General features: G+C 44.8%; 1 protein-coding gene across 3 annotated transcripts in view; it reads left to right on the forward strand.

The window, feature by feature from the left end:
• Positions 1 to 14678, forward strand: part of SLX4 (SLX4 structure-specific endonuclease subunit) — a 31851-nt gene continuing 17173 nt past the window's right edge. For 2 of the 3 annotated variants that reach the window (XR_011101691.1, XM_068699534.1), the window contains exons 1-7: positions 1 to 147; positions 5759 to 5860; positions 7571 to 8327; positions 9347 to 9610; positions 10424 to 10589; positions 12295 to 12510; positions 13527 to 13741. Coding sequence is in view for 2 of the 3 variants with exons in the window: in XM_068699534.1 (XP_068555635.1) it covers positions 7961 to 8327; positions 9347 to 9610; positions 10424 to 10589; positions 12295 to 12510; positions 13527 to 13741 (1228 nt within the window). In the remaining variant the exon portion in view is untranslated. The remainder of the gene's footprint in view (positions 148 to 5758; positions 5861 to 7570; positions 8328 to 9346; positions 9611 to 10423; positions 10590 to 12294; positions 12511 to 13526; positions 13742 to 14678) is intronic. The other variant, XM_068699533.1, reaches the window with a different exon arrangement.

Consider the following 14678-nt stretch of genomic DNA (forward strand, 5'->3'; position numbering starts at 1 on the left):
GCGCATGCGCATCGGCCTCCGGTGAGGGGCGAGGGAGCCGGTTGGCGCCCCGCGCATGCGCCGAGCTGTGGCGGGGCGGCGGGGGGCTCCCCGCGGGGGCGGCGGGGCGGCGGGAGCGGCGGCGGCAGCACGAGGCGCGGCGCAGAGGTGGGCGGCGGGCGGCGGGGCGGCGTGACGTCATGACGCCGGCGCCGCGCGGCGGCGGGAGCGAGGGGGAGAGGGAGGGGGCCGGGGTGTGACGTCAGCGGGGGCGGGGCCGGGCAGGGGGGCCGCGAAATGGCGGCGCTGAGGCGGGGCTGGGGCTGGTGGCGGGGCCCCGTGAGGCGGCACGGGGTTAAAGCGTTACAGAGTCACACAATTAAAGTGTTGGGTACAGAATCACGGAATTAAACTCCCGAGTCACAGTGTCACAGTCCCGAGTCACAGAATTAAGCCGTTCGTTACCTGCCGGTGAAGCTCAGGCTGAGCTTTGGGGTCCTCGCTTGTGTGCTTTTTGAGGAAAATCATATTTGTCAGAGGGACCCGTGTGGTGCCTGGCGATGTGGCTGCGAGAGGCACGCGTTTATAAATAATTGCAATAGATCCCCAGCATCACTGACACCATGCCAGGGTTTCACTGACAGCTCCCATCAGGTCTGTAGCTGACGATATATTTGGATATTGGCGAGGTCTGGGGCCTGGCTTCATGAAAGGAGAAGGTATTTTAAGAAAAATAAATGTAAAAATGCGTTTTCAGGACAGAAAACTGAGCCTGTTTGTGTAAGAGTCTGGAATATGGAGAACAGAGGTGATCGTGTGAAAACATCATCAGGCAACGTACTCACGAGGTAGTGCATTATCTACCGTGCTGCAGCTCCTGTACGTGATGTTAACTGCGAAGAAGGCAAATTATTCATTGTTACTAATTAATGAAGCGTTAATGGAGGAAGTACGTGATTAGGTCACCTGCAGAAACCCACAATGAGTGTGGTAACCTTTCCAAAGCAAGCTTGTTGGGATTCTTGGATAATGTGGGGACACCAAGATGCTGTGCTAAGCTTCAGTTTGTAGTTGGCTTTTGTGATAATAAGCTAAAATCAGAAGATGGGCTTTATGGGAGAAAAGGGTATCTGTAGGACTTGTATTGTTTGAAGTGAACGTCCCCCAAATGTTTTATGCCTTTTAGAATAACATTGTCCCCTTGAAAAGAAATGGCTTGAACGTTTAACATTAAAACATTATTATTTCTCATTATATTCACTTCCTGATTAATCATTCAGTTGATTTTCTTGCCACAAACATCCATAACCGTGATTGCTCCCTTCTTTATCTACAAAATTATGAGTGATGATCTGAAATTTCACCGCCACTGTCGCTGGTACCACGTGTAGAGGAAGCTTGGCCTTTTTGCTGCTACAGCGTGGTGTCAGTGTGGTCCTGCAGGGACCTGCCCTGGTGGTGACACCTCTCCGGACTCCTTGCTTCCCAGACAGCCGTACCTGTCCTGTACGTGCAGCCCTGTCCCGAAGCAGTGACTTTGTGCTGAGGTCTCTGCTCGTTTGCCAAGTGCCTGCCTCACAGAATCACAGAATCTCTAGGTTGGAAGAGACCTCAAGATCATCGAGTCCAACCTCTAACCTAACACTAACAGTCCCCACTAAACCATATCCCTAAGTTCTACATCTAAATGTCTTTTGAAGACTTCCAGGGATGGTGACTCCACCACCTCCCTGGGCAGCCCGTTCCAGTGCCTAACAACCCTTTCAGTAAAGAAATTCTTCCGTCTGTCATCATCAGCATCTCACGGTTCCCTTCTCCCAGACAGCTTGATCATGGGTGCTGTATGTCTCTCCAATCTCGTTTCCTAAGCCTAAATAACAGAAAAACGTGAGCGAATCTCTGTGGGACAGTAGCAGAAACATATGCTCCCAATGAACTGCTATTTGTAGTTGCATTTTGAAACCTAGCTAGCTATATTTTCATCATTTTACATGTGGGTTGTATTGATTCTGAATTATTTTAATTAATCATTTTGTCCCTTGGTACTTCCTTAATGGTTTACAAAAGAATTACACCTCTGTTAGCACACAGAGGCCTCATTAAAAAGGTATTAGCTTAACGTAGGAGATCTTGGTTTTCATAAAATTGTGTTGATTGGTATTAATTTTATTATCCGTCTTTAGTCATCAATTCCCATATAAGCCATTTCTTTAACGGCCTGGTGTTGATCTCAGTCTGAAAGATGGGTGTTTGCTTCCCTAATTGTCCTTGTGAAAAATCACTGTTAGCAGCCTAGAGAGCTGTTAGCCCGTTTTTCTGTAACTCTGCCTGCAAATGATCTGAATCTCTTGGCAGAAATATCTTCAGTAGCCGCTACCGAACACACTTTGGATTAGCTGGGGTAGGTTCCATTCAGCAGCGTTGTGGGATGGGTCCCAGGACCATAGGATGTTCTGTAGAATATCACATATGTGTGGGTTTCCTCATAGATATTTATGCAGAGATTTAGTTCTGCATATTTTCAGTTAGTATTGACAGTTCTACAGTTTGTTTTCTCACCACCCAGTGGCTTTGGTAGGTCTTTGTTCTCGTTTTTGGTGTACACCAAAGATTGTTTTTGAAAGTCCTTAACTTTTGTGACCAGAAAATTAATCTTACATAATTCTATCTCCTTTTCATTTCAGTACAGTTCTTTGTTTATGTTCAGTGCTATCCCATTTTCTTATCGTGATGTTATCTTACACATTTATTTTTATTATTACTGTGATTACTTCTCTCCTGCACTGAACAATAAATTACTTCTCAGTAAGTATTGTTCTCTTTATTGATTTTTGGGCCTCCAGTGAAATGGTTTTATTCAGTCCTTAATTCTCAGTTGTATGTTTCTGTTTAAATTAATCATTTTCCTGTTGCTTTCAATCACATCAAATAAGCATTTTTGAAACACCAGCTGCATACATTTCTTATTTGTATGCTGCTGTGTTTGCATACAAGCGACAAGCATTTGCACCTGAGCAACCGTTATTTTTATTTTTATGGTCACTTCCCCTTTATCCTTCCAGAGGAGGTAGAAAATAAAAATTTCCTATTTTGGTGAAGTGCTTTGTAAACTAAGGTCAGTTTCTCCAGCGTTTGAAAGCTAGAGAGGCATTTTGTCATGTAAGTAGTGATTTAAAATTCATGCCTAGAATGGGATAAAGCTTTTATTGGCCATAAAATACTTTACCATATGTACAAGGTGCTAGCAGGGGGAGGTGTAGTCTCTAAAAGAAATGTGAGCATGGTACCCCGATAGGATATAAGGTATTGTAAGGGGTATTGTCAGGTAGACATCATTACTGGTCATTGCTAAGATTGCTTGTTAGTCTGATTGTGCTTACTTAGCTATCGTTTTCTTGCTTACATAGACTTGAATTCATTTATCATCTCCTGTATCTCCACATCTGTTTTTATTACCGTTTTCTGGCACAGAAAAGCTGTCAGAGGCCAGGACAGGAGGGTTGGTACCCAGCTTTGAATTCCTATTCTGCACTTAGATGTTTGCTCCTTGCTGACCGAGATCTGCTGTCCTCAGCGTTAACGTTTTTGCCCAGCTGCAAGCAAAACGAACCTGCCCTGTGCGGCTCTCACGTTGTGTCTCTGTAAGGCACTCTGTGCCATAAAGGTGTTGGCTGGTGCAGGGTCATGTGTGGAGTGTTTAAAGACAGAGAAATTCTGAAAATCGTCCTGTGCATGTGCTCTTCTCCATCAGGAATGGGAAGTGGCGGGAACCTGTAGGAAGATTTTTTTTTGTTACAGGCTTTAGTCAGGAAAAATCCCTAGGGGATTTCTCCTGGTGTGGTTTCCAGAGCAAACACGAGAGAAATTCTTTCCCTTTGCAGTATTTGGACTGGCCTGACTGAACGTTTTGCTACCAGCCTCCACGGCTTCCTCCTGCAGATTTCAAAAAAAGGAGAAGGGCAGGGGGCGACCAAACGCCCAGTGCCAGCACAACGGCGTGTGGCATCAGGGTTTCGGTTAGCGACCAGCTGCAGGGGAGGTCGTGGAGGAGGAAATGTGGCGAGGCAGAGCTGGGGGCCAGCAGGGGAGCAGGTACGGGCTGGGTCTGCTGGGTGCTGCTGCCCGGGCCCAGACAGCGCTGATCCTCAATTTGTGGCCGTAACCTATTCTCGGAGACTGAAGTGGCAGAATTGTTCCTGGAGCAAGTGCACAGGTTAAAAGCAGTAAGTAAACAGGCCCAGATGTGCATTCAGGAGTTCAGAAGAGATATTTCAAGTGGTTGAGTTGCTGGTAGAAATGTGCTTTCAGTTGTCAAAAGAGAAGCTGCTCCGGGTGTTGGGAGGATAGCAGATACTTTACCCATTTTCTTCATTTCCTGGAAGGATTCTGTGACTGAACTGAGTAATTACAAGCCTGTAAGTGGTTAATATGTACCTATTAAACTGGTTGAAATGATCGTTGAATTCTTTGCAGATGTCTGTCATCATGCATTTTTAACCTGATAGCATCTTACCAGCATGGGAGCCAGGTCTCTCCGGGAGGCTGCCTCTCAGAAGGCTGATGGAGTGGTTTGATGGCAACAAATTAGGAAATAAAGAACAAATTAACACAGCTTACTCAGAAATCCTTTGAAAAGTGGAACGAGGTAAAGAATTATTTTGATGGTCTGAGAGAGGAAACTGATGGAAGGATCACAAAGAGCATCCAGGGGCTCGTTCTGAACCTGTGGGGCACAGAGGTGAAGAAAGAGAGAAATCCTACAGGGCACCTTAATGATGCCAGAGATGGAAAGGGCTTGGGGCATCTCTGTGCAGGTGAAACTTTGCTCAGCAGGCAGGCACTTTCAGAGAAAGGCAAAGGAGATGTTAGGATCAGCAAGGCATTGGCTGAAGAAGTGTGAACAGTGTGTAACGTCCTCACTGGGAGAGTCAGCAGGCTGCTGATGGCAGTACTGCTCAGAGCACCCCGAAAAAGGGGAGAGTGAAGAGGTTTGGGGAGTGCTGATGGAGGTGGTTAGGGACGAGGAGGGCTTCTCTGGGCAAAGAGAAAACACGGGGACTCTTAGAGAATAAACCCCGGAGGACGGGATACATATAATTTAATAAAATATTGAGGGATCCAAAGAGTAGATTTAGAGTTTCTGTGCTCCTTGCCTCAACAAAGGACAGTCAAGGAAGTAAAAAGGAAGCGAAGTGAGAATTGATGAAATAGTGTACTTCCTCGTGGCGTTTTCAGGTAATCCAGGGAATTCCATTCAGTAGTTGCCTGTGACCCTAAAAACAGTCGGGTCAGAAAGGTGGTGGTGTGGTGTGGCTAGAGGCTTATGATACAAACACCGGTGGTTTTTTTATGAATGAAACGTTGAGGTTCTGGTTTCAAGGAAGTTACTGGGAAACAAAATGAGCCCCAAATGAGAAAGGCGAGGGCAGACTGAAGGGACTGGCCTTGGGAAGTCTCTAGCCCAAACTGCTGCTCAAAGCAGGGCTGGCTGTGGGGCCAGACCAGGTTCCTTGGTGCGTTACCCAGCCTGTGACCCATTCTGCCTTCTGGGCTTTTTCTGCAAAGTGTGCAGTGCTGGTGGCTGTGGGGGGGCACAGTGCTGGGCGCTGTGTGCAAGTCACCTCCATGTTTAAGGACCCAGGTCAATGGAAGCAGCAGAACTCGGCACCACTGGAGCATGTGCTCTTCCCAGCTCCCTCCCTCTGCACCTTGGAACTTGATCAAAAAGAGCAATCAGTGCAACGCACCCTAAATTTCACCTTTTCCTTTCATTTTCCAGGTTCCATCTTTCATTCTTACTGGTCTCGTTCTGTACTGCTGCGATGATCCACATTTACTTGAAGGCCACAGCCGGGTATGGATTTAGCATCTAAGTGGATAGGTAAGTGCTGCTGTTTATTTTATTTGACCAGCTTGTGTGATTTGTAGAGTCCTAAAACCTTCCAAAATGAATTGAATGCTATACTGAAAGAAATAGTTTTCAAAGCTATTACTTCTCCAGCTCTATGAACTGGTGCCAAAGCTGGCTGTAAGGTACACCACTAACAGCAGCATCAGAAACACTGAGCTGGAGGAACCTGTAAATACAAGTCTTGAAAGGGAAGAGCAAGACAGATAAACTCTTCATTAGTTTTGCATCGTTTGTCTGTCTGACTTGGTCTACCTGGGGTACTGGACATTGATTGCAAACACAAAAGTGCAGATCTGTTTCAAAATTTAACATCAGGAACTGACTGTAAGTAATACGACAGTACAGATGTGTCTGTGAGAAGTATCTATAGCCGTGGAGGATGTGAGATTCTGTTTTTCTCCACATGCTGTCTCCTACTTAGAAGAAAATGGTCAATTTACAGCGATAACTACACCAAGATTCTGTCCAGGAAAATTAAATTTATGAACTGGCTACATAAAACTTCAGTTTCTCTCTAACAGGAAATGACTCCAAGATTCACGGCAAAATCCTCTGCTGGTTTGGGAGGCTGAGTTTAAAATAAATAAATCCATTAACATCTGTAATTGCTTATAGGAAAGGCTGACCCATGAAAGTGTGTAACCAGCATTCCTTAGCCTTGCCTGTCTGCAGCCAAACCATTTGAGAAAACAATCTCACATGTGTTTTTCCTGCTTTTTGAGTCTTTCGGTGCCCAGAGCTTTACTGGAGAAACTGAACCGCAGTTGCTGCCATTCCAAGTGAAACACTCTGTTTTAGGCTTGAAAGAAATAGGTTTGGGGAGCAATATAAAACCTCTGGTAAAATGGCCAGAGCCGTAGTGAACTCAGGACTAGGAAGAAGAGGACAATCAAAAAGTCTAAGAATAGAGATCTAGTTTTAGTGTTGCCTGGGGTCTGATGACATTTCCATCTGGATATTGTACCTAGTGCTGTTCCAAGTAATCCCTAGCTAGTGTGGCTACCCTTACTGTAGCTGAAAAAGATTAAGAAACTCATTTAAAAATATCATTTTTTTAGTCCGTTTACCTGGTGTATTTGACAGCAGTTTGTGAAACATGGTCACTGCCATGGTTTACTGAGTACTCATAGGACGAATTCAGTATTAGCAGGAGAGCTAATCCGCAATGTGAGCAGGCCGTGGATGTAAGAAGAGAGAAGGGATGAACATCCCTGATAGAGTTCTTCTGACTCATCCCCAAAACCCTTCTGGATATACGAAATTGCCTTTACTTACTTGTCAAAATGAGGTTGTGCTATCCTCTGTGCTATATCTCTGTCATAGCACCTCCAGAATCGCTTCTTGACCTGAAGGATTTTTTTTTCTCCTTTGCTGCATTTCTTGATCTTGTGCTATATAAACGTAAGGACGAATGCATTTAAAAAATGGACAATCTCAAATCCTGAGCCCCAGGCCAAAAGCCAACCCAGTGTCAGAGACCTAGTTTGGAAGTTTTCCTCTTCTCTCCTAAGGTAGCTTGTGCTCATCTGTAGTACGATTATAGTGTGAGCGTGTTTTGACTCAGTATGTGCTTCTGCTAATCTTACTGTTTTATACAAATTGTCTTCTTCAGGATTCCTTTCCCATACTGCATCTGCATACATCATCCGACATAACCACCTTTTTATTTCTTTATTTCAGGGCTGCAGTAAGTGTCTTTTTAAAGCCCCTAGCACATCCTGTGCATGGTCTGCACAAACTGTAGTGCTTACCTTCTGGTCTAGAGAGCTCAGAAGAACCAGCTTGTCAGTGCATTACATGTGAAAGCACGTGGGGTGCTTGAAGAGAGAATACACTCTACGAAATGGCTGCGAATTAAGTGTGGAAGAATGAACTGTCGGGACAGTGGAGAAGTGCCCACTGTGTTGACCATTGAAGTCTGGAGAATGGAGACCTCTGAAGGGATGGAAAGGACTTGGTGAAAGTCACAGGTTGTGGAGGATGCAAACCTGAGCTGATTCTGGTATCTTCCCCTCTCCTCCAGTCCATGCAGTGGCATTAGGCCACCGTGTTACTGGCACCTGCAGGCCAATGGATGAACAGGACAATGATTTTAAAGAGTTGTGGGCAAATATTTTGGGTAGAGCAAAGAAAAAACCTGGGGATGCTGAGGCAGCAAAGAAGGCCCAGAAAAGGTCAAAGAGCACTGTTGCAAGAAGCAAATTAAGAAGAGGCAAAGCTGCTGTCACGAGCCAAAACCACCTCTTTCCAGCAGCAAAGAGAGCAAACTTGTCTCAGGATCTGGGTCCTAAGGAACAAGCTTTGGTGCACAAAGAAAACAGTGACACTGTCGCCTGTCGTAGTGGTGAGACTGAGCAAGGGGATGGAAAGATAAGCCCCTTCCCTGCCAGCCAGCTTAGTTCAGCAGCCAGTGACTGTAGCCAGAGGATTCTGACAGGTGAGTGAACTGAAGTCTTTCACTGAAGCATCTTGTGTTTCCATCTACACTTAGCTGCTTAGGTTTATCTAGGGTTTTAACTTAGCAGTGTGTTCTGCGCTAGAGGCAGGCAGCTGATGTTCTTTAGTAAGATGAAGCCTTAGCAAAAAGCATTAGGTAGTCATTATTCAGTGATTTGTACAGTATCAGAACTTAGAAAAACAGCCTCGAATCATCTAGAAGTAAGTCTAGAACATATTGAGGTGCCTTTTCACTCCGTGCATTGTTACATTGAGAAATAAATTGCCTCTGGATGTTGTCGAGGTTAAAAATATAAATGAGTAAAGAAAAATGTGAATTAATTGATAAAGGATTGGTTCTTCAGCAATTATTGAACATGATGGCCAGAATGCAGTCACCAGTACAGAAACTTAAACTGATAAATAAGGTCAGCCAGGAGGGATTACTTTGTATGTGTCCTGTCCTGATAGCCTTTCTTAAGTGTCTGTTGCTGACTGCACTGAGTCCTGTATGCACAGGACTCCTCAAAGCAGAGCAGGGGTGTGCTGAGGTGTCAGTCTGGCATTACTTCTGCCTGCTGCTTCTTACCACCTTTCTTCAGGACTCCTGGTTCCTCATCTCAGACCCTGAAAGTTTGAGTCACAGTTAGTGTTTGGAGATCCAAGTGAAGAACATCAGGAAGCACGGGACAGAAGAGGGGGGGCTAAAGGGCTGCACTGCTTGTTGCCCTCGCTAGTGACCTTCAGGTGAGGTCTTCCTTAATAGTCCTTCCTCTAAAAGAGAGAGAGAGGTATTTAAACTGCACTGTGGCACAGAAGTGTGATGCTGTTACTATAGTTATCAAGTATAAAGCCATGTAATAGCCAAGCACCTTGTTCAGCTCTCTTTTTAAGAATAAGTGTTGTAAAGCTGAGCCTGGCTCAGCCTGCTGTTGGGGTGGCTTCCCCCCAGCTCTGGGGGCAGCACAGCCACTTGTTTAATACTGACTGGTAAAGCTCTGGTGTTTTCTTCCCTTCTAGTAAATGCTCTAAATGGCTCTTCCCAGACTACATTATCCTTCCATCCTGCTACACAGCCAGGGGCCTGCTCTTCACCCACCTCAAAGATGCCGCCGCTCGCAGGACCAAAGGCACGGGTAGCAGAGCTGGTAGTGGAGAGAATGCAGCAGTTCAAGAGAGTGGCACCTGAGCAGCTAAAACACAGCACAGACGATAGCTTGCCAAAGTCTGTAGCCAGTGGGGATTTTCCTGATGAAAGCCAGGAGCAGAACTCACCAGAGAATGGTACGTTTCTCCTGTTAGCTCTTGTACGTGCAGAAAGAGTGCTGTGGGTTGGTTAGAATGGTTGCATGAAAAGCAGTGCAGATTCTTGGGCTTTGTTCCCAGCTAGCCTAGTGGCTCAGCTTGCAGCACAGAATAAATCACTCCAGATCACTGAGTAAACTTGCTTTCTAAATTGTTAAAGGACAATCTGTGCTTTTCTCCCAGCTCTTCTCTGAGGCCAAATTAATCTCATGTTAGATTCTGGAGGGATAGTTGACTTCCTAGAAACAGGTTTGATTCTGACAGGATCAGTCAGCCTTGTTGTCCTTCCCTTGGGACAGTGTTAGGTAGCTGTTAGGTAAATATGACTCATAGATTGACCCCATCCTTGGAAGATTTCCAAGATTTCCACAAAGGTAATGTGTTCTATGCAGATGCATTGAATTCACAAAAATTTTACTCTGCCTTCATTCTATTTGAGATCAAGACCCTGTTGGTTCTGCATCGACACAAAATCTGCTGTGTTTAGTACCTTATGTATAAGATCCCGCATTCTCCCTAGCAACTTTAGCCAGAGCATACTCCCCTTTGGCTCTGACGTGTGATGTACTATGAATAAATCACCACCTACTGCTCCCTGGGTGCTGCAGTTTTGTGTTGTTTAAGGAGCACATTTTGTACACTACTTTATGAGAGATCAGGTGTAAAGATGCAAGAGAAAGATTGCAATTGACTTTTGTGTGGCTAGTGTAATAATGACAAAAATAACAGCTCCACAGCTTCCATACAGGATTCTTAGTTCTCTGTCTTAGTTAACTCTCCCTTCTTTGCCAGATATCCACAATCTTCCATCCGTGCAGCACGATGGTGCTCTGGCTTTGGCTCTTCAGCAGGAAACCAAAGAGGAAGTCCTGGAGGATGCAGGCTTGTTCTTTTGTCAGATCTGCCAAAAGGATCTCTCAGCCATGAACTCGACACGGCGAGAGCAGCACGTTAACAGGTGAAGGGCCAGCTTGATTCGTCCTTTCTGTATCCTCTCCCCGTTAACCTCAGACCGTTAGGTCGGCTTGGCGATTCTAGAACCCGGTAGCAGGGGAGTCTGTGTGGTGACATTGACTTTTATGGCCTGAATTAGCAAGTTCATTTGATCTCAAAACAGGGGCTGATTGTCTCACTCTGCAGGGCTTCTGCACGAACATGTTAAAGCCAGTGCTGCTTTCATCAGTAGTGCTGCAGAGTGGCTGTGATTGTGAAGTGGCTAGCAAAATTAATGAAGACCCCCAGTTTCAGCCAGCAAGGTAATGTTGGCCCTATTTAGCTAAAAGTTGTTTGTATAAGGACAGCTAGAATGTAACTTTGTCACTGCATACCCGAGTTGTTTGCAGAGGGAAAAGTGATGCTGTTCAGAACGATGCCTAAGTTGTGTTACAACGCTAGGCAGTGAGAGTGGAGAGGCTAAGGGAAGGCATCCCTGCCTTCTCTTTTGTCAGAATGATGTGCAACTACATTGGTATCGATGCCCTAGTGGTAAATATTCCTTAGTGGTAAATATCAAGTACTGTTAGTGTATTATACGCAGATAGCTCTTTGTAAGTGTTCTCTGTTGAGAAAGGATCAGAAACAACACGTGAACAGTTGTGCGTGCTTCATTAAGGCACTTTAAGGGACTCGGGACTGGTTTGGTTTGGTCCGTCATACATCTTGCTATTGAGTGACTGGTGTTCTTTGGACTGTCTGCAGCTGCAGTTTCAGAGGTGTTACTGTTGTTTCTGTCTTCAGATACTTACTGCTGGTTGATAGGACTGGCAGCGTAGAACAGCAACAGTGTATCAGGAATGCTTTTTGGAAATTAAGTCTGTTTTCTGAACTGTTAAACATGTAATCAGAGGATGAGACAACAGGGTTATAGTGGCAGTGGATTTTTTGATAGCAGTCTTCATTGTGAGATGTAAAGCTGCAGGTGGATAGGCGCACCAGCAAGCTTGTAATCGCCAGTCCTAGTACATCAGATGAATGTTCCCTTACACAGCTCTACGTGTAGGTTCTGTGTGTCATTCCATAATAAGGGAGGGCTTTTTATAACATGCTTTGTAAAGAAAACAAACACTGTGTATCTCTTTGGAGAGGACAGAAAAAGAACCTTTAAAACTTTTAAACAGTCTTGGCATACCAGAAATTATTAGAAGTTCATTATCCTGCACTCTAAGTACTCTTACTTTCTGTGACACAAAACACTGTCCTTGTCAAGTGAGATATCTGACTTGAAAATGGCTTTCATTCTCAACACTGCACTTCGTCATGCCTACAAAAACACTAAGAAGGACAAGAAATAGTCATGTTCTGGGTGAGGAAGAGCTACTATTTGTCTGGTAGCATGATTCTGTTTTTAATGGTGGTTTAGAAATTATCTGGAATGTTACAATCAATGCAGAAAGAGGGATTAGGTGAGGGACACAGAGAGAAATTAAAGAAGTTAATTACTTGTACTTGCTTCTAAGCAACATGCTGTTAATATGCCTGTGAGGCTGTAATTCTGTGTATCTGTTACATGTCATATCCATCACAGCAGTGGGTACAGAATTCTTATTTCTTCAGGGGATGCTTCTTTGCCTGTTGCAGATATTAGAGATGATTGTGCTTCCTTTTCTTTAATATGGCTTAAATCTTAGCATGGATAGCCTTAAAGCTGTGCCATCGTCTCACAGGTGTCTGGATGAGATGGAAGATGCGCAGATGTCATCCTCCAGCAAACCACTGGTCCCTGAATGTCCCATCTGTGGGAAGCAATTCCAAACCCCCCAGAGCCGAGTCAGTCACTTGAAGCGCTGTGCTGTCGAGATGGATGTTCCCCCTAAGATGCTTCTTCAGGCAGTGCAGTTGCAGGTGTCCACACTTGGTGACGCACCTCTACAGTTTCCCAGGTAAGCTGGTGAAAATAAAATACGCTGATTACTGGCTTTGTCCTGAGAGAACTTGACCCTGTGTTCCTGGGACAGAACTGTAGAAGCAAGGCAGACACATGCTGGGGGCCCCCAAGTCCAAAGAATGTCAAGCAGAGCCATGGCCCAGTACCACGAGAGGAGAACGTGGCAGTTAGCTGGAACAAAATACGTTGTTTTCCTTCAGAAGTGGTCAGGTAGTGGATGACTTGAAAAATCAGCAGGCAGGAGCAAAATGGGGAATAAATAACTTTACAGTGTTTTGTCAGAAATATATGAGCTCCGTGAGGCAATTACGCAGTAAAGCTGAATGGTGTGTTTGAGCTTATTAGGCAGAACACGTAGTATGAGTGTCTGCAGTCTCTCCCGAGCATCTGTCTTGCCAATGGCTCAGCTACTCAGCTCGTGGCTGTAGTGGATGTATGAGCTTCACACCTCGAGCTAAGGAGGAAGCAGACCTGATGTTTGGAAACGTGCTAGGTGCAGAGCTGCATCTGTTGTCTTGGATTTGAGCAGAATCTTCAGAGTACAGCAAGTTGTGCCTGACTGAATTTGTAGGAGGGCTTGTAAGTCCCTTTGTGCTGAGAAGGGACTGTTGCCTGTACACTAAGGAAACAGAGACTGGGAGAGCATTTTTTTGGCGATCTTGTTTTTACCCTGCTTCAACTTTATTTTTTTCCCCCTTTGATACACATTTTGAAAGCATTTAGGATAGAGATTACAGATGTTTAAAAAGCACACACAACTTATATCACTCTTGTGGTCTTGTGTTCTTAGCTTTTCAAAATAAGATTTTCTCAAAATTGCTCTAAATTCCATAGGTGCTAAGGAATCTTTTGCTCTCTTCTGGGGAAGAAGGTACTGCAAATAGCTTCTCATTATTCCGGATATGGGAATCTCTCTGAGGAAGCAGAGCAGCTTCTCTGGAATGCTCAGTGTTTCTTGTCTCTGATCCAGTCACAATAACTTGGGCTTCCTGCTGCATTCTTGTATTTCAGCAATCAACCAAGCGGGTCAAAGCGAAAAGGCTCCTCCAAAGAGGACTCAAAGAACAAGCAGAAGAGGGCCAAAATGGAGACTAAGGATGAGGATTTGCTGGTTGCTATGGCAATGTCACGCTCTCTGTTGGAGCACGAAAAGCAGGAACAGGCAAAATCAGTTACAAACGTGAAACCAGTGGCTGCTTTGCCAATCAAATGGAAGCCAGGATCAGGTATGTGTTAAAGTGAGTTAGTGTCAAAGGCTGTGTTATTGGAGAAGTAGTGTAACTTAGCCTGCTCTGCACTTGAACTTTCCTGTTGGGTACAGGAGGGATGACAGCCCAGTTTCTGTTTTATTTAAGCTGTCAGAGTTTAGCAATGTGCAAAATCCAAATGCAGTCAAGAAAGGTTGTGGCATGTCCATGGTTTTTAGTGAAATACCTTATGAATCTCATGCTTTTTTTCCACTGATTGAAACCGTAAAATATTCTTTACGTGAGCTGTTGTTTTTTGTAAGCTGTGAAACAGAAAAGAAATTACACAAAAAGAGCATTATTGTTTCTGTTGCAGTAGATTTTTTCTTACTCATTCTGCTGCAACCTGGATCAATGCAGCTTTTTCAGCCTTGTCTCGTCTCTGTTTTCTTTCTAGAGTGGACCTGCATATATTACATGCCATTGAGCATGTGTTTTACCATTTCAGTGTGCAAAAAGGGTTTAGAAAGGAAGATAACTGCCAGTGGAGTGTTGCGTGCTGTATAGAGGGGGGGACTTTACTCTTCACAACCCTGCTTAGGTCTCCTACTTCCAGTTGGATTAGGGGTTGGGCGTTGGTAAGACAAATCTAGTAAGATACAGGATTGCCAAAGAATAGCTCTGCAGTGGTTGTGTGGGCTGTGATTCGTCATCATCAGAGACCAGGACACAAAAGAGTCCTTCATAGTTGATGTTTTTTTTCCTCTCTCTTTTTTGTGAAGCACCAGGATCTAGTCAAAACTCATAGGCACCATTCTGTGGGTCTAGGAGGTAGACTACGTAGATAGCAGTTGCTTCCACAATGGTCACTTTTTGTAGAGATGTGACATCTTCCAATAGACAGCAGAGCAATGCAAACAGGAATCAGTCTTTTCTGGAGTTAATTTCTCCAACAGGGGCAATATGAGGCTTCAGA

Source organism: Anas acuta, chromosome 15, assembly GCF_963932015.1.
Source record: "Anas acuta chromosome 15, bAnaAcu1.1, whole genome shotgun sequence".
Classification (NCBI taxonomy): Eukaryota; Metazoa; Chordata; class Aves; order Anseriformes; family Anatidae; genus Anas; species Anas acuta.